Raw genomic sequence first — 17,677 nt, 5'->3', positions numbered from 1 at the left:
TGTTCCTCTTAATTGGAATGGAATTGTGCAAGTTATAATTACACTGGAAAAGCTACTCTCACAAAAGCAGTGGGATCGTCAAGGATCATAAAAAATTGTGACCGACATATTGAGGTTGTTTTGGAGGAGATACCGACAGCAAGCCGTGCCGCCCCTCAGCGCGGTGTGCTTGGCTCGTCCTTGGTACCTGCTGAGCATTGGGAAGAGAGGAAACTCAACTTGTTGATTATTCTGCTTTGCCTAAAAGTGGGTGAAGTAAAACTGCTTGCGTTACACCATCGCCAACCATCTGGAATAGATCTAATTTAGTCTGTCCGTAAAGCAGAGCTGGAATGCTTCATAAATCTGTAAGTTATTTGCAGCGTGCTTGACTTCACTGAGCAGAAGTTGGGAGTTTCTTTGCGCTCTCCCTCCCGAGAGGAAAACCTCCAGTTGTTCCTTCGGGAGTTCGTAGCAGCAGCCTGACAAAACTTCTGCAACGGTGGTTAGATAACAGTTGCACAATGGGCGTGAGGCCCTGCGTTTTTATGCAACACCGAGATTTGGGGATGTAAGGTTCTTTTTTCTTGTTCCCATCCTTCTTTGTTAAGGATGCGGTAAGGTTTAGCCTCTCGCTGAAGAGAATAATTTTTGTTTGGCCAGCTGTCCTTTTCTTCCTTCAGTTCTCTTCTTCTAGCTGTACTTGCCTGAACTGTGACTTGCAGTAAATAAGGTATATTTTACAATAAAGTATAAAATCTATTCACATAGGGAGAATAAGCACGGCATAGCACATCTGTTGTTCCTGTGGTAGGTAGCGATCATCTTCAGAATGACTTTGGTGTCAGAAGTGACTCTTTACCACAGATGCAAGAATCCAAGCGTGCGCACTTCCTTTTGTTGTGGAAGAAATAGGAAAATCAGTATTTTTCAAGTGTGTCTGTGCGCATACAAGAAGCGTGGACATTGCTAATTCTTTGTCCCTGTCTTGTCAAACAGATCATCTAAAGCAGCTGGATATTTGCAAAAGAAGACTTCAACAGCGTACAGATACTTAATCTCTCAATCAGATTCAACAATGCATTAGAGGAAGCTGGCCTGGCTGTACAGAGATTTCACACTGAAGGATGAATAGTGAAGAAGAGTTCTATGATGCCGTTACGGGTGAGTGATGGGCACACTACCAAAAAAAAGGTGTGGGGGGAAGGCATGAGCTGCATTACGTGTGTGGTGAGGTGTTAGTAATATATTACCATTACAGGTTAAAATAAAATTGTTTCTGGTGAAACTTGTAGTACCCTCTTCTGAAAAGAAGAGAGGAAGAATTATAATTCAGGTTCAGGCTCAGATGTGGAAATTATTTAATTTTCTTTTTTCCTTAAAGTTCAATGCTGGCTGTTATTTTATCATTACAACAGTCCTTTAGTGCCTGAGTCTTGCTTTCATTTTCTGTAAAATGCGGGTAATTTTATAGCAGCTTGAGAAGTAATGCTTTTAAGACCCTTTGAAAGGTGAAGCATCTTCTGTAGATTATTTTTACTGTTATATAATTTATTTATTTTAATAGAAAACTTATTCCAAAGCATTGAAATAGAAATGTTTTTCTACACTTCTACAGATTGCTGTAAAAGTGGCTTTCAAGATAGGGAGCCAGAAGTCTTTGCAATCCAGTGTTGCTTCTAGCAAAGCAAACGGTGATCACATCACACTTAAGCAGTGTATCAGATAGAACTTTTCTTTGAACTAATAAGGATAAATGATTATTTGTAAGAGCTCTATATATTTTTAGTTGTGAAACAAAATGCTTAAAGTATTCTAATAAAAAAAAGCCCTTTCAAAGATCCTGAACAATGTAACTTTCCCACTTAACTGTCTCCTTAGAAATCCTGTGATAGCAGTGAAATGAGAAGTGCTGGCAGTGGTGAGTGCTGAATGTAAAAGCCAGGGAATGAACAGAGAATAATGGGAAGGCTGAAGGAATGGAAGTAGCATGGCAGATCCAAGTGGGTAAGGTGGACTTAGGTTGGACGAGGCCCTGGGCAACCTGATCTAGAGTGTGGCATCTCTGCCGATGGCGGGGGGTTGGAACTGGGTGATCTGTAAGGTCCCTTCCAACCTGAGCCATTCAAAGATGCTGTGACTTAGACATGGTCGGTTGAAGAGGCCTATGAAGGACCAAACAGAGGGAGCTGGGTCACCAGTGTGACCGACAGCAGGCTGTACAGGACTTGTCACAGTTATGTCAGGGGGAAGAGAAGGATGTTTGGATTGTGTTGATGCTAGCTAGGAGTGATGGGGCTAGTACTCCAAATTCCTCTGTAAAATCTGTGAAGCATGCTGTGAAAATCTTGAAAATACTATGGACTGTTCCAGTGCATCTTTGGTGATCTTATAATTCCAGGATTTCAGGTCCACAGCCATGAATGACCTAGAAATTACTTAATTTGAAAAGCTGAACAGAAGTGAGCATCTAAGCATGGATTCTGTGGCTTGCCGTTTTGATGTTGATGCGTTCCTGTGTTTCCTGCTGCAGAAACACACAGCCCTCGGTGTTGGAGTCGTTTGCGTTTGAGCAGTTGAATTTTCTTTTCTTTCATCTTTTCCCTCCTCCCTCAACTCCAAAATGTTGATTTGCCCTACAAGTGCTGAAGGAGGTAATGACTTCTGAGCTGTTGTACATGAGATGTTCTTGTGCCTTGCTGGCTCCGCTCACGAGTCATCTCGCATCTGTAACCCGTCAGTTCTGAGAGCGCTCCTTGTCCTGTCCGGAGCTTGTTCTTCTACTAGGCGACACGTGATGGGAGGAGAGAAGCTTCAAAGCAAAAGAAAATCAGATGTCTTGATGTGCTCTCAGCACAGCCCTCTTCTGACAGAGGGTGTTGGTCTTCAGCAGCTGCTCCAAGAACTAAATGAGGTTGAACTTTTTCCCTAGTCTATGTTGCCCTTGAGTGTGCCCCACAGGTGTTTGGTTTAGCAGGAGTGCTCAGTTCAGAGAAGTTTGTTGCAGATTCCTCCTCCCTCGATACTGTCTTTAAAGACAGGTGTTCAATCTCTTCCTCCGGCTAGGTGCTTTAGAAGTCACTGACAGTTTGATGGATTACTTGCACAAACGTAATGAAATCCAGACCTAGTCGTTTGTAGCTATGCCTTGTCCAAGTCATACATAAGTGTGATGCTAAGAACAGCTCTGACTACATCTTTCTGCGTCTTTCAGACCTAGTACACCCAGGAAATCAAGTTCATAACTGAGGTCCTTTCTGAGTCAGGGTAAGGTTTTCAGTTCCACAGTGAGAACTTCAGGATTTGGGGTTGTGAATTTTGATTAAAAAAACTGAAATGCCATTGGCAGACTCCTCAGTCTGTTCCTTCCAGGAGTATTCTCCATCATTTAAGTCAGATCAGTAGATGGGCAGAAGCCAGCGTTAGACGTGTACTTGTTTTCCTCTAAGTGTGTGCCTGGGACGTGGCTACCAGGAACAAGCACATTCTCCAGCTGTGCCTCACCTCCATGCGGAGATGAAAACAGTGTGTACCCCGTGCTCTTCTCCACTTCCTCCCCCAGAGTCCTGGGCCCTGCATTCCCCGGTGGGACTTGCAATGTGTTCCTGCAGGTTCCCTGGTTTTAGTGATTGGGATTCTGTGGTTTCTGTCCTATAAGTAGCAAACCAGGCTTAGCAGGGCAGCGGAACTCCATCAGAAGTTGTGCTTTGGAAATCTGCAGCAGTCTTAGCAGCAGCCCTTGTAGTGTGCTCTCTAAAACACGAATTGACTCCTTGAGGAAACCACAACTCTTCTAGTTATTTTGTAACTTCTAGTTATTCCTTCATGATAACTACTTCTAGAATGTAAACCTCTCCTAAGGAGACACCTGGTTTCTGTTGTGATGGATTTCATCTCGTAGGCTGAGAAGCTTCCTGCTTCTGATGCTGTCCCCATCACAACGAGAAGTCACACTCATGGGATGGATTTCTGTGCTGCGTGGCTGCGAGTCACCCTCCTGGCGGCTGGTGTGACCCTGGCTGGGTGATGAGCACACTCGTAAACGTCCAGGACGGGCCGTGTTGTAGAGGTGGTGAGTCAGGTTTGTGACTGATGGAGAGAGTTTCCGTAGTGAAGTTTCCTCGCATTCGGAGGTGACTGTCGTTGCCGATTAGCTGGGCACGTGGCATCTTACTTCAGCAATGAGTACTTGCTGTGGGAATCTTGAAAATGTTACCTGCAAGGTCAGTTAGTTCTTGGCAGCACGGCGTCTGCTTTTTCTCAGATACAGGAGGCAGTCTGCTCTGAGACTTTAGCAGGCAAACCGGTACGTTCCTGGAGGAATGCAGATTCTTCGAAATCTTCTGCCAGACAGGGAGCGCACAGCTTTGATCGCTTGCCTCTGGCCTATGTCACTTGGGGATTATTAATCTCATTATAAACTTGTTACAGACTGTGTGCCATCAGCTTCTGCTGGGTCGGACCTGTATCTTTTATTAATTCTGCCAGATCTCTCTTTGCCAAGGTATTTTGTGGAAGGATTGCAATGGAACAGCAAAATGTTTGGCTAATAATTTCATTTATTTTTTTTAAATGACCTGCAGTTCCAGGGAAATCCAGGATTCTGCGAGGTTCATCTGGCCCCGAGCATCTGTGAGCGTGTTGCCCTTCTGTTTCCTACCGCTTGGCTCTTGTTCGCTGTAAACTCTCACTTTCTCTTGGGGAGCAAGAAGTGAGGTACCTGCTGCCAAATGTATATATTTTCACAGTGTTTGTATTAAATCAGCAGATTCTGCCACAGTTTTTAAGTACTGCAAGCCTTGTGGAAGCCCAGCCTGCCTCCTGTTGGAAGCAGCGTGACACGGCTGCGGGTGGCGAAGGCTTGGGTTGAAAACCAAAACCCAACCCTGGCAACTTCTGGCAGGGGAAAAGCTACCTCCCCTTTTCCTTGCCACGTACACTTCCAGCATATTTCTCCCTACTCTTTATACCCTTTTCAGGTCTGAGGGCTCCCAGTACTGTGCTGTTTTGATTCTCTTTCCGTCTTGAGTGACAGCGCTTAATTAGTATGTGAGGAAGCTGCTGAATGTGTGGCTGCCGCAGTGACTCAGTGCCGTGCCTCCGCGCCCTCCCAGGTGGATGTGTAACGTAGGCTCAGGGGACCTGTTTCATTTGCAGGATGGGGAAGAAGAAGACCATGAAACTTAGAGTTACCGGCAAGTCCTTTTTCTTTAAGCTCTTGAAGTAGATTAATGCTGTCAACCAGCTTAGATATCTGACTTTGGAAATGTAAGATTTTTTAAAAGCTTTGTTTGACCCTTACCGCCTGTAAGTTGGGGCTTTTGATTATGTTAAGTTTTGAAACTGTATTTCTGTGTGTGATTCCCTGTCCCTCTTTTAAATCCCCGCTTTTCTCTTCGCTCCTAGTGGCCTTTCACTACAAAAACTAGCCTGTACTAAAGCTAAAACTCGGTTTTACAAGTTCAAGGCTTTAATAGCAGCTGGAGAAAGACTTCTGGAAGTTACTGAAACTATAACAGAACGGTTCAGTAAAGTGTTTTTATTTTAAATCAGTATTTCCTATGTGAAAAATGTCACCTGGGTAGTTCTCAGAATGGTAATATTTAGAGCTTCATCGAGAAACAGCTTTTAAAACTTTCTGTTTGGGCTTGTAGCAGACAAGCTGGCTGTTAGCGAAGACTGAAAGCACAGTTAAACACTAGACTCTCAACTAATTGAAATGCCCATTAAATGTGATGCAGTTCCGTATGTTGTGTGCACTTGATCAGCCTTCTGTCTGAGGGCATGTGTGCCTGAAAGCTCTCGTTTTCCCCCCCACTTCATCAGTCAAAGTTATTTCCTTGCAGCCTATAGTATTTGCCTTTTCCATCTCCTTGTACAATAACAGGTTCCAAAAAAGCTAATGTGTGGTTAGAAATGCCATTTAAAAATGATAAATATTGTTTTGTTGTGGGTTGGCTGAAGAGAGGCATGTTTTTTTTATTTTTTTTAAAGACAGGTGTTTCAGGGTAATCTTCATTTTCATAACCTGAGTATCTATAACTATCATACTTTCCAATTATGTACTGCGACCTTTTAAGGTGGGGTTATTGCTGTATAATTACACGCTTGTGACATCAAAATGTAGGAGAGGGTTTAATACCTTACATCACCCTTTATAACTGCTGTTTACCAATAAGATCATATCAGTGGTACTTCCTTTTTCCAGTTTTGGATGTTACTGTTTTTATCCCTAAAAAAAAAATGTAGCTTTTTGTTTCTCAGCGTGCACATGGCTGGTCGCCCACCCTCCCTGGGTGGGATCGTGAAGAAAATCAGAAAGATAAAAGCGTGGGAACTCACGGGTTGAGATAAAGACAGTTACCTAGGTAAAGCAACAGCCATGCATGCAAACAAAGCAAGGAGTTAACTTGCTGCTTCCCATCAGCAGGCAGATGTTCAGCCACTTCCAGGAAAGCAGGGCTCATCATGCACAATGGTTTCGTGTGTTATAAGCCTGTTTCCAGTAGCTGCCAACCCAAGTGGATGGAATTGGGTGTAGGAAACAAAGAAGTTTAGATATCCCGTGTTTCTGTTGCTCTAGTAGTCTGGATGTTTGCTGCTGGATTGTGAAATGGATATTTTTTCCTCTTTATTGCTCCTTGGTTGCTATCTGTGTGAGTAGGCGAAGTAATTTTTTTTAAAGTCTTTAAGGAAAACTACATACCTAAACAAAATTATTGCAATCATGCTGCAGCTCTGAAGAAGAGACAGTATAGCTAGTCTGATCAAGAGCTGCTGAAGAACTTGTACGATTCGGCAGTGTGAAAAAATGGTTGAGAATCCCTGATCCTTATGCAATACTTCACTCTAAATACTCTTGGAAATTTGGTCACTTAATAAAGGTTCTTCACTCTGATGTTTTTTAAAATAAAATAACCTGGTATAAGTGTACTTACGCTGCGAGAGTTGTAAAATGTGAGTGGCACTCTGTGGCGTAATAATGTTCCTAAGGAAATTACCGCTTTGTGGTTTTCTACAGGCTTTGATTCTGACAATTCTTCGGGAGACTTTTCAGAAGCAAATCACAAAGTCACAGAAATGCTCGATCTAGATCCGCACCAAAGCAATAGGACTGAAAAGCATAACGGAGAGACAGAGATTCAAGAAAATGGAATTAAGAGACACAGGTAAGCACACAGTACTGCCTAATAAATGTGAGATGAGTATGTGCTGGCTCGTGACCTTTTGGGGCATTGCTGTTCTCACCATTGGAAGAGGTTATTCTCTGGAACTGAACACATTTCACCTGCCTGCTTCCTGTGTCAACTGTGGGTTAATGCTTTGCTTTCTTTCTTAAGTACTTGAGTCCCTGTACATTAAAATATCTTGTTGTTTAAGGGGCTTATGGTGACAGTTCTTTTTTCCAATTACAGGACATCATTACCTGCCCCAATGTTTTCTAGGAGTGATTTTAGTGTGTGGAGCATATTAAAAAAATGCATTGGACTGGTAAGTTAGCCTAGATGAAATATGCTGATGTTAAGTCTCCTAATTTAAGCTCATTAGCTGTACTGCTTAAAACTTGCCTGCAGAATGTACCTGGTACCTTTTGCGTTTTTCCTGTAAGAAACTGCAACTCTATTGCCTTACTTGCTTTAGCTGTTGGAGCATATGGTTTGGCATTTCTAACGCTGTCCTGTAAGAACTGGACTGAAGTCATTAAGAATGTAGTTCTCGGTGTTCTACACTGAACGTCTTGCTGCCACGGATGCTTTTTGGAAGCATTAAGCAATTACATTCGTATCTTCTCTAGGGCTGCCAGTGCAGTACCATGTGAATGCAACAGTGAGCCCTTCTGCCAGCTTACCTTATGTCCTCTAAGAGAGAGGAATGCACTGTTAAAACTCCTTTTGTTAGGATGAGTACACATCTACTAGAACGATTTGCTTGGACCAAATCAAGTTAGTTTGGAGTCACTTTTCCTTACTGCCTGTGACAATGTGAGGAAAATGTTTTATTCCTATCTGCTGGCATTCTCCCTTCCCCTGAGTTGTAAGCTGTAAGTGACTGAAGTGCTCAGTCATGAGTGCAACTTTTTTAACAACGAACCAGATTTGCTTGGATATGGTGTAAGACCTGGGGAGCTTGAAATCTCTGTGTGAACTCTGTGTCTGTCTTGTATGCACATGTGAAATGAGAAACATACTGACGCAAGGAACAGGTGGATTTAATAAAGCCCCCAAAATTTGTTAGAGCGCTTCAAATAGTATTCTTTATATAACTGTTCCTTTTAAAAAAGAATTTGTGCTTCCTGCAGTAATCTAAAATAGTTAGATTTTATGCAAATAGGTATGTGAGATTTTCAAAGGAACGTGGGGTACTTAAATACCTTTAATGAGCTGGTTGACACGTCAGTGCTGCTATCTACATAAATTTAAACCTCTTCTGTTTTAAGTAGAAAACAGAACGGAAGGTAACATTTTTCTTGAATTTACTGGGTTAGCTGGATCAGTTTTTGAAGGTTTTTTATTCTTTCAGGTTGCTGCTAAGTTTCTGCAGTGCTTTTAACCCCTTTCAGCTATAGCAATTAGAGTTCTGCTACAGCCTTGTGGAATGCCTTTTGAAGAATGCTACGCCGACGTTTGTAGATGCAGAACTCAGTAGCATGGTGTAATGGTGCACTTGTTAGTGCTGCCTAAAGGTTGGACCAGATGATCTTAAAGGTCTTTTCCAACCCGAATGATTCTATGAACTAAACTAATCCACAACTTTTCAAAATTCTTATCAGTTGATAACTTAGTATTGTGTCTAAGAAACTAATGTATCCTTTTGTTACCTAGGAATTGTCTAAGATTACAATGCCCATTGTGTTCAATGAGCCATTGAGTTTCCTTCAGCGGATAACAGAATATATGGAACATATATACCTCATTAATAAGGCTTGTAGTCATGCAGACCCCTTGGAAAGAATGCAGGTAAGTACCAGCTACCAGCTTCTATTTAGTTCACAAGTTGCTCTCTCCCAGTCTTCTTTCATTTTCTAAAAAAACGTTCACTTGAGTGCATTTTTCTCTGGTGCTGTCATAAGAACAAGGCCCTAACCTTTTCAGGACTGCTTTAACTGTGGCTCCTCTTATGTCTTTATTTGTTGTGAAAATGAGATCTTGGCTTTAAATCATTTTAAGTTGATTTGTTCAGTGGCTCCATGATTTTTAAGTTACTGGACGAAAAATTGTTGTGACAGAGACAAACTTCACCATTCTTCTTCTCCAGACTGGCTGTTGTTCTGTTGTTCCAGTAACTGTTTTTTATTCTATGGTTATGTATAATCCCTGATTCTGTAGTACTAGCCTCACAACAAGGAACTGAATGAATATTGTGATACCAGGCCTGTGTGCGTTAGGGCATACTGGTCTTGCTTACAGCTCTGTTTTACATGAGTGAAATTGAAATGTACTTCTTGTATTCTGTTTTTGTGTGTGTAGTACATATCCCTACTTACCAGCCAGCAAGAGATTCTAACGTTCATTTGTATCTGCTAAGATTCAAGAAACCTCATCCATGTTAGAAATGATGCTCGCCTGACCAAGGTTTTGGCCTTAAGCAATATATAGAGTTTTCTTTCGGTGCGAATAATAAAATCCTGCAATATGCAACAAATACATTAAAATTATGAGTTTAATATAATATACGTTTCTCATAACAATGTGTTCTTATTTGCTTATAGGCTGTAGCTGCTTTTGCAGTTTCTGCTGTAGCTTCTCAGTGGGAGAGAACTGGCAAACCATTTAACCCACTGTTAGGAGAAACCTATGAATTAACCAGGTAATAATTAAAGTGGGAGCTGAGGCTATTTGTGTGAGCACACTCTCGTACTAGTTTACGTGTTTATTCAGGGAAATAAATAAAAATCTACAAACATATATTTGTGACTAAAGCTAAAATTGTTTTCCCCAAACTCATTCTAAATATTTAAGAAGTTTCATAAAAGCTGATAATTTTGTGTTTACATATTCTTTGAATTATTCGGAGAAAAAATGGTCTAAGTTCTTCTGCCAAAGACGCCTGACCAGAGACTATACATTAATTTAAAGCATGTTTTGCTGATCGTGTCAGATAGAGGAGTTAGTCTGGGAGACTTTCCGTGTGCTTAAATGAGTGATATGGTGGAGAAATCAATTTCCAGGTAGATCTTCTACTGCTGCCCAAGCAGTTTCACTGTTTTCAAGAGTTATTTCAGTTAAAATTCTTGAAAAGCCTTTCTGGGTAGAAAGCCACTTAGGTGTTTGAATGGGAATTGTTTCTTTGTATAAAGAAGTGTTTAAAGGGGAAAAAGTATTAAGTGTATAATTGCTTTCATTTTATTAATCGTGAAAGTGCCATGGAACTAGAAAAGGGAAACTCTCACCTTCAGAGTAATCTAAAAATCCTTTTAAAAAAAAAAGTTACTTTTTTATTCTGTAACAATAAAAAAAGGAAAGAAAAGAGGTTGATCTAGGGGTTAATGTTCTTTTTTTTTTTGTTGCTAGGGAGGATTTAGGATTTAGGTTTATATCTGAGCAAGTCAGCCATCACCCACCTATTAGTGCGTTTTATTCTGAAGGCCTCAATAAGGACTTTATTTTTCATGGATCAATCTACCCCAAACTAAAATTCTGGGGAAAGAGTATAGAAGCGGAGCCTCGGGGAACAATTACTTTGGAACTTCTAAAGTGAGTATAAGAAGTCAATACCTTTTATGCTTATATCCTTAACACTTACTTGAATAAAAATGTAGGTGATATTCTTCTTTTGGCTCTTTGTCGATGAGCGTCTGAAAACCTCTTGCTGAAAAGATGGTAAAAAATTATTTACAGGTTATTTTTCACTCCTTAATTTAAGAACTCTGGTTTTGGAATTATGCCATGCTTGTGTAGCTGTTGCAATTTGACCCAGTTTTTCCACCATGAAAATTAACATTTCCTAAAATGGAATGCAATTGAAAGCTAGTTCTGTGAGGGCACTTAAAATTCAATCAAAGAGCTAAAATTCTATTACCAGGCTATTCAAACTCGTTTCACTTTTAAATATCGTTGTTGGTTTTGATTGTTTGCGTGCATGTTTGTGTGAAAAGAACTGCTGCTTCGGAGTAGCTGCTTTATGTGATGGTGAATGCAAGGAACTTGTCAGGATTTCTATCTGTTTAATATTCCCTGTGTATGATCATTTTCCAAGTAAAACCATGAGTACCCTTCCAGGTTATTCCTGAGCATGTCTCAAATAAGGCGACCTTGCACAAGCTGGTTTGTGCCCTGGTGGCACACAGACTCTGGAGCTTTCCAAAGCGGGTCACAAGCATGTACTATCACAGAACAAGCATTCTGCAATTGAACGCTTAAAGGTGCTTTTCCAAAAGCTTTCCTCAGGCCTGACTTTGAGGTTGTTTTGAAATACCTTATGAAACTTCTAAACATTTGGTTTCAATAAAGAGGCAACTTGACTGCCACATCAAGCATTGACTCTTCCTGTAGATTCTTTTGAAAGCACAGTTTATTCGTCAAGCTGCTGGCATCTAATCTTCCAAAGCTTATAAAAGTATGAACAGGTCTTGAATATAAATGGTGCTGTAAATAGAGGAAATTTCTTCTGAATGTAGAATTATAGCTATGAATCTCAATGTAGAATGCAGACTTGACAAAAATATTCGGTGGAGGGAGAGCCCTTATGTGGAAGACTATTAAAGTTCTTGCTCTGCCTAATCAAATCACAGTACAGATTTAAATTGGAGTGTAAACAACTAAAGCACTTGTTTTAAATATTTGCACAGGTTAGTAGCAGAAGCTGAGCTCAAATTTTGAGCCTGTTAATGTTTTGATTCATCCTGCTCTGTTGGTTTGAGGAGTCTGCGAATTATTCGGGGCCTGAGCAAAATTGTAGTCATTGTTAAGTACTGCATTTATGCTAAAAACAACTGTTTTCGGTGTGGTAGAAAACACACATCTTCCTCGCTTCTCCAGCACAAACGAACGTTTCAATTTGTCTGCACAGGGCCTGAGCGTCTTCTGGTATATTTTATGCTACACAAGATTTTGCTGTCAAGTAGTTCATGAATAAAAATGTACACTAAGGCTGGTGGGATGCAGGGTTTTTTTTTCCACTTGAAGAGTAGTCATTATTCTAAAGTATGCTTGAAGATAGTTTGCTGTGGAAAATAGTCAGACGTCATTGATCTGTTTTTTCTCTGTGCTGAAAACTGACAAGCGGAAAGATTAAATATGTGTGTTCTCTCCATGCTTAATGGAAGTAGAAGCACAAGGCATTTGTCACAGAGGACGCTACTTGTTTCTGTGTTTTTGGTACTAAAATAGAGTTTGCAAGCTTTTCTAAGATGGGTTGATTGCTAACCAGGTAACTTCTGCATTTCTTTTATCAGTATTGAAAGATGCGTAAGAATAGGAGGCTTTGATACTGCCAGGCTAGTGATAAAAGGAATCCTGTTACTTAACGTTTTGACTACTTTGACAATAATGTTTTTTAAGGGTTTAGGATCTGTTAACTCATCGTTGCAAAGCTTTTTACAAAATGTTACAAAACAAAAACAAGTAAGTGGAACATTCCTCATTTTTTTGGACTCTTCCTTCTCAGTAAATCTTTGGGAAAAGGGTGGAATTGAATAATATTTTCAACATTTAAACGTCGTGCTTCTGAGACTGAACATGGTGCTGTCACGTCCCAACTGATTTTAAACAAAAACTAATCTCACCCCTCAAACCTGCCTTCGGTGAGGCCTGCCTTCAGGCCTCACACACTGATGCCGTGTTTGCGGAAACCATTTCTGCAGTTGCTGACTCCTGTCGTACTCTTCAGGTTCAAAAGCCTTTACCACCCACAGTTTGTATGAAAAATTGCTTAAGTGGTTAGTCTGACCAAGCCTCAAGGAGCGCCTTTACCAACCCTTTGTCAGGTCTGGTGGTGACTAACCTCTGCTGGAGGACTCAGACGTCCGTGTTCAGGAATGAAAGATCCTCTCTGGGTTATGATACAGGTTTACGAGAAAGCTTTAGGAAGAAGTTTGTAACGCCGCTGCAGTAGCTGAATAGAAGACAATATTAGGCTTTGTCAGTCCAGTTCTCATCTGAGCATTATCCGTCACGTATAACTTTAAAAGCGCAAATGAAGAAGATGAATTCCTGGGCTGCTCTTTAAGCTGAGCTGGAATTTGTAATCAAAAGCGCAGCAACTGTAAAACTGACTATTTCAACTATGTGACAGGGAGAAAAGTAAAGGGGGTATCACTTTATTAACTTGCACTAATGTTTACATACAGCGCATTGTTGGCTTATGAAGAAAAGTCTGTTTCTTTTCTGTTTTGAAGTTAACTGCAGGCTGTTCACAGGAGTGCTAAATATTTTGCCACAAATAGAATTGAAAACCGGCTTACATTCCACCTCAAGCTCAAGAAACTGATTTATTTTTCTATTTTTTTTTTTTTACAGACATAACGAAGCCTACACATGGACAAATCCAACCTGTTGTGTACATAATGTAATTATTGGTAAACTGTGGCTAGAACAATATGGAACAGTAGAAATTGTAAATCACAGGTAATGCTAACCATGGAACTGAGGGCTGGCTTTATAGGGGTTGCTGCATTGTCGTTACAAAGCAGATACTTTTGATTTTTCTCAGATCTGCACAGACCTTTATAGGTCCGAAGTCTTTTTTTCCACCTTCTGTCAAATGTAAGCTATTCATTGGATTGGGCTTAGTATCATCATTATATAAAAGGAAAAGAGCTAGATGGCTTCTGGGCTGCAAAGGTTTTACATTTGTGAGTTACCTATTCACGTTCAGCCTTATTGACAGCAGACAGAAATTAGATTTAACTCTCCAGAATCATTAAATGGAATAATTGTTGGAGGCTTGCAGTATAGACCTCCTGTTGATTGACCTGTTGATTGTGATTTGCCACTCATTTTAGTTTTAATAATAGAGAATGCCTTAATTTAAGGGTGCAGCACAGAAAAATGACTGCAGAGTAGGAAAATGTGAACTTAAAGCGTGTCAATTGCTCTGCCAACTGCCTATATAAAAGCTTTTTACCTTATATAAAATAAAAGAGAGAGTGACCTTGTAAGAAGGGAGGATTTTGTGAAAACTGTATTAATTCTGCACCTGTTTTTCTGTCAGTAGGTTAGGGCTTTGATTCAGCAGGGCTGCTCTTTTGATGCTTCTCATCACATCAGATCTAAGTTTCTGTCTCTTGCATTCACACATAAGACTGGGATGGTCTCTGTATGCTTTGTGCTTAACGTAGAAACTTGGCCAGAAACCTCCCTGGGAGACAGTATTTTACATATGTACATCTCAGATGCTGAAGTATAATGTTGCTTTGTGTTTGTAAAATATTTAATTCAGAATTTTTGACATGCAATTTAAAGGTGGCTCTCGAATGCCATTAACGAGATTCCCTGTGTAGGTCATTCGTAAAGCTTTATTTAATTCCAGTTAGTTGTAAACAGATGTTAACCTGAATTGTGGTGTGTTTATAGTGTATGTTAAGCAGTATGCAAGACTGCATTCCATTTTATTCCTTAACATTTTTGGTTAATTTTAGATATACATGAAATTCAGAAGCATGGTTGTTTTTTCAGTTGGCTTTCACAGGCTTGTTTTGTCTTCCTGCACACATTTTCTTTTTTGTCTTTTTTTATAGTATCTTGAAATTCCCTGATAAAATAATAAACCATAGTTAAATAAAAATAATTATATAAATAATTAATCCACAGTGCTTGCATAGAAAAAGCTAAAATAAGGTGTAGTTAAAGAAAAAAAAAAGTGAATTTATTAATGTATCTAGGGGCTTACTTCTTTAAGTGTGTGCTTATTTCCTCTACAGTACTGGAGATAAATGTGTCCTTAACTTTAAACCATGTGGACTGTTTGGGAAAGAGCTTCACAGAGTAGAGGGATACATTCAGGACAAAAAGTAAGTGATAAAAGCCTGTTGTCCTCTCTGTTTCTGAGCACTGTGGCATTACTTTAGTGCTGGCATGATGATGACCACAACTGATGTGACTGCAAAGCTGCTAGCAATGCAGATTACAATCGTTTGTTCTCGGTGTTGGTTTTAAACTCCTTGATTCTAGGATAAGCACTTTAAGCATTATTAGGCAAAATTTTCCAGTTCAGTCATTTGAAATAAAGGTATTCAGGGAATATGCAGAGTAGTTGCAATTGATTTCACTGTTTCACAGTCACAGTTCCAGTCTTCAGTTTAAAAGAATGAGAATACAGTTATTGGAAGTACTTAATCAAACCTGAAGCTGTGATGTGACTCTGGGGGTCTATATTGTAAGCTGCTGGCTTCGCTGCACCCACACTCATTTTAACAGTAGCAAAAAGCATGTGCCTAAGTCACGAGGATGCATTCTGCAAGACCGCACAGCAGAAAGACTAGAATAAGGCGAATTGTTTTCTTTGCATTAATCAGGTATCTGGCTTCTAAGAAATTTGCAAAGAAATATACAGCAGAGTCGGAAGCTGTGTATTTAATGTAGACTAGAATCTGCATGACTCATCTTAGGCTTTATAAGAAGCAAAAGCTAAGTCTCCTTCGCTCTCTCTGCAGCAAAAAGAAGCTGTGTGTGATCTATGGCAAGTGGACAGAATGCTTATGGTGCACTGATCCCACTACATATGAGACTTACAAAAAGAATGAAAAGAGAGGTGGTGAGCAGAAGAAATTGAAGCCGGTAAGACGAAGGATTCTTTAGGGAGTAAAGAATGCTTACGTCAGTTACGTTGGTCGTGTGGCCTTTTAGAGTTCGTGATGCAGACAGCCTTGACAACAAAGGGGTCTGGAGACTTGTGGGGTTTTCATCATGTGTAGGCCAGGTCAGACACGTTACTCCCAAGCCTTAGTGTTCAATGAAAAATGTGAAATGCAGAGGACTGTTGGGTTGCCCAGTATCAACAGAAATCTTGCAGACCCTGGTTGCTTGTTCAAAATGAAAATGATAAACTAAAGTTAAGAGTGATTAGCCTCTGTTTAAGAGGCCTGAACTTTCTTTCAAATATTCACAAGAGGAATCTAAAGCAACAACAGGCCTTGGTTTTAGCTCTGGATTCCGTCACGGTGCAGGCTTATATTTTGACTTCTTTTAAATAATAAGATTTTGTTCATCTTAAGAAAATCAACTCTTTCCTTCCTTCCTTCCTGTTGAATTTATGTTTAGATGGGGAACTGCCTGACGGTAAACCAGATGTTGACGTGGAAAGTAGTCTAAAAGAGTCTTTTAGAATAGTGTATACTCAAACCAAAAGATTGAAATTAGAATTTTAACCATATGGAGCTATTTTCCAGTGTATAAAACAGGCCCTGTTTAACTTAATGGGGTGTTTTTGAATAAAACAAATGAGCCATGTCAGAGGAGGCAGAAAGAAAATAAAAGGGGAGAGGAAAAAGCGATACTATAACTCTAGACTGTTATTGTGTCTTCTCTTCTGGTTGTTGTGGTTTTAAATCTTTTCTCATGGTGAAAGCCTCTGAACTCTCACAACATGGCTGTGAGCTAAGACAGTCAGATTCTCCTCTGGTTCAGGCTGAAGGCAGGAGCCGAATATGCAGAAAATAGGTTTTCAGGTAGGTGGGGGAAGCTGCCCGGTGATCTGTGGTCTGTGCAGTTCAAGTAGGTGAAAACACATCTGGTGGTACAGCTTGACAGCTTGTGTTGTTTGGCCTGATCCTGTGCAGAGAGAATGCTTAATTTGTGTGTGCTCTGCTTGCTTTTCAGCTTTACAAGGAAGATGTTATTTTCCGCTGTGTTCGTGCTGTGTGCAGCCTCTTTCTTTCCTCTAACTGCTTACAGAACCAGATTGTATTTTCTTCCTAAAATAGCTAAAGCCAGAACAAAAGTGATTGAGGTCTGTGGAGTGAACAGTGGAATAAAAATAGCGAGGTGATAAAATAAAACTCTTCATTCTGTTTTCCACCCCCATGCAGCATTTTGAAATGACAGGCCAGCCAGATGAGGTTGCCCGTCCTGACACATGGCTTTCTTTAACTGTAGCACCGAGAATGGGAAAGCTGGCCAGAACCATGGAAAATAAATATTTTTTTTCTTTTTAGCTGTTGAGTTCTTAGTGCAATTTAGCTAGCACATGCATTAATGTAAATGCACTGAGGTGAGGTGTGAGTCCTGATGTGAAAAAGTGGCTTGTTTTAGGTTGAAATAGATGGAATTGGTGAGGCCTTCTGTCACATTAAGCACCTAGTTTCAGGAATTAATTATTCTGCCTCCATGGAGGCACCAAGAACAGTAGGAAATTTTAAGTGGCAGCTACTCCAAGAAAAGAATAAGAAAAATAAGTAGAAGTAAAACCAGTGTTAGAATGTCAGCCTGCATTAATGTCAGGGGGTCCTGTAAAGGCTCACTTGGTAGCAGAGAGCTGTAGTGAAGGTCTTAGGCAGAAGTCAGCAGCTGTGAGTGACAGCAGGAATCATTTACAAGGACATCATTGTCTTTTCCAATGACACTCTTAAAGGTCCAAGTAGCTTCTGAGATGCATATGTGACCTGGAGTGTGGGGATAAAAAAGCTTTTCTGTGTTTGGAAGCCTAAGAAATCACTGCATTCCGAGATGAGCTGCAAGCCCACTCTTCTGTTGTCCTTCCGTTTTGTGCAACGAAAGGGAGCTGGGAACAGGTCTGCTGTGACTTGGTCTTCTGAGAGCAG

General features: G+C 40.4%; 1 protein-coding gene across 6 annotated transcripts in view; it reads left to right on the top strand.

Moving 5' to 3' along the window:
- Positions 1–17,677, top strand: part of OSBPL2 (oxysterol binding protein like 2) — a 36,436-nt gene that overhangs the window by 12,656 nt on the left and 6,103 nt on the right. For 5 of the 6 annotated variants that reach the window (XM_080558235.1, XM_080558236.1, XM_080558239.1 and 2 more), the window contains 9 exons: positions 979–1,143; positions 7,001–7,148; positions 7,395–7,470; positions 8,802–8,936; positions 9,689–9,786; positions 10,491–10,673; positions 13,437–13,544; positions 14,840–14,929; positions 15,572–15,695. In XM_080558235.1, the coding sequence (XP_080414361.1) occupies positions 1,107–1,143; positions 7,001–7,148; positions 7,395–7,470; positions 8,802–8,936; positions 9,689–9,786; positions 10,491–10,673; positions 13,437–13,544; positions 14,840–14,929; positions 15,572–15,695 (999 nt within the window). In that variant the 5' untranslated portion in view covers positions 979–1,106. Of the gene's footprint in view, positions 1–978; positions 1,144–5,150; positions 5,175–7,000; positions 7,149–7,394; positions 7,471–8,801; positions 8,937–9,688; positions 9,787–10,490; positions 10,674–13,436; positions 13,545–14,839; positions 14,930–15,571; positions 15,696–17,677 lie in introns of those variants that run through there. The other variant, XM_080558240.1, reaches the window with a different exon arrangement.

This window comes from Anser brachyrhynchus (genome assembly GCF_964034855.1).
Source record: "Anser brachyrhynchus genome assembly, chromosome: 16".
In the NCBI taxonomy this organism is placed as follows: domain Eukaryota; kingdom Metazoa; phylum Chordata; class Aves; order Anseriformes; family Anatidae; genus Anser; species Anser brachyrhynchus.
This window is presented reverse-complemented; position numbering and strand designations above follow the sequence as displayed.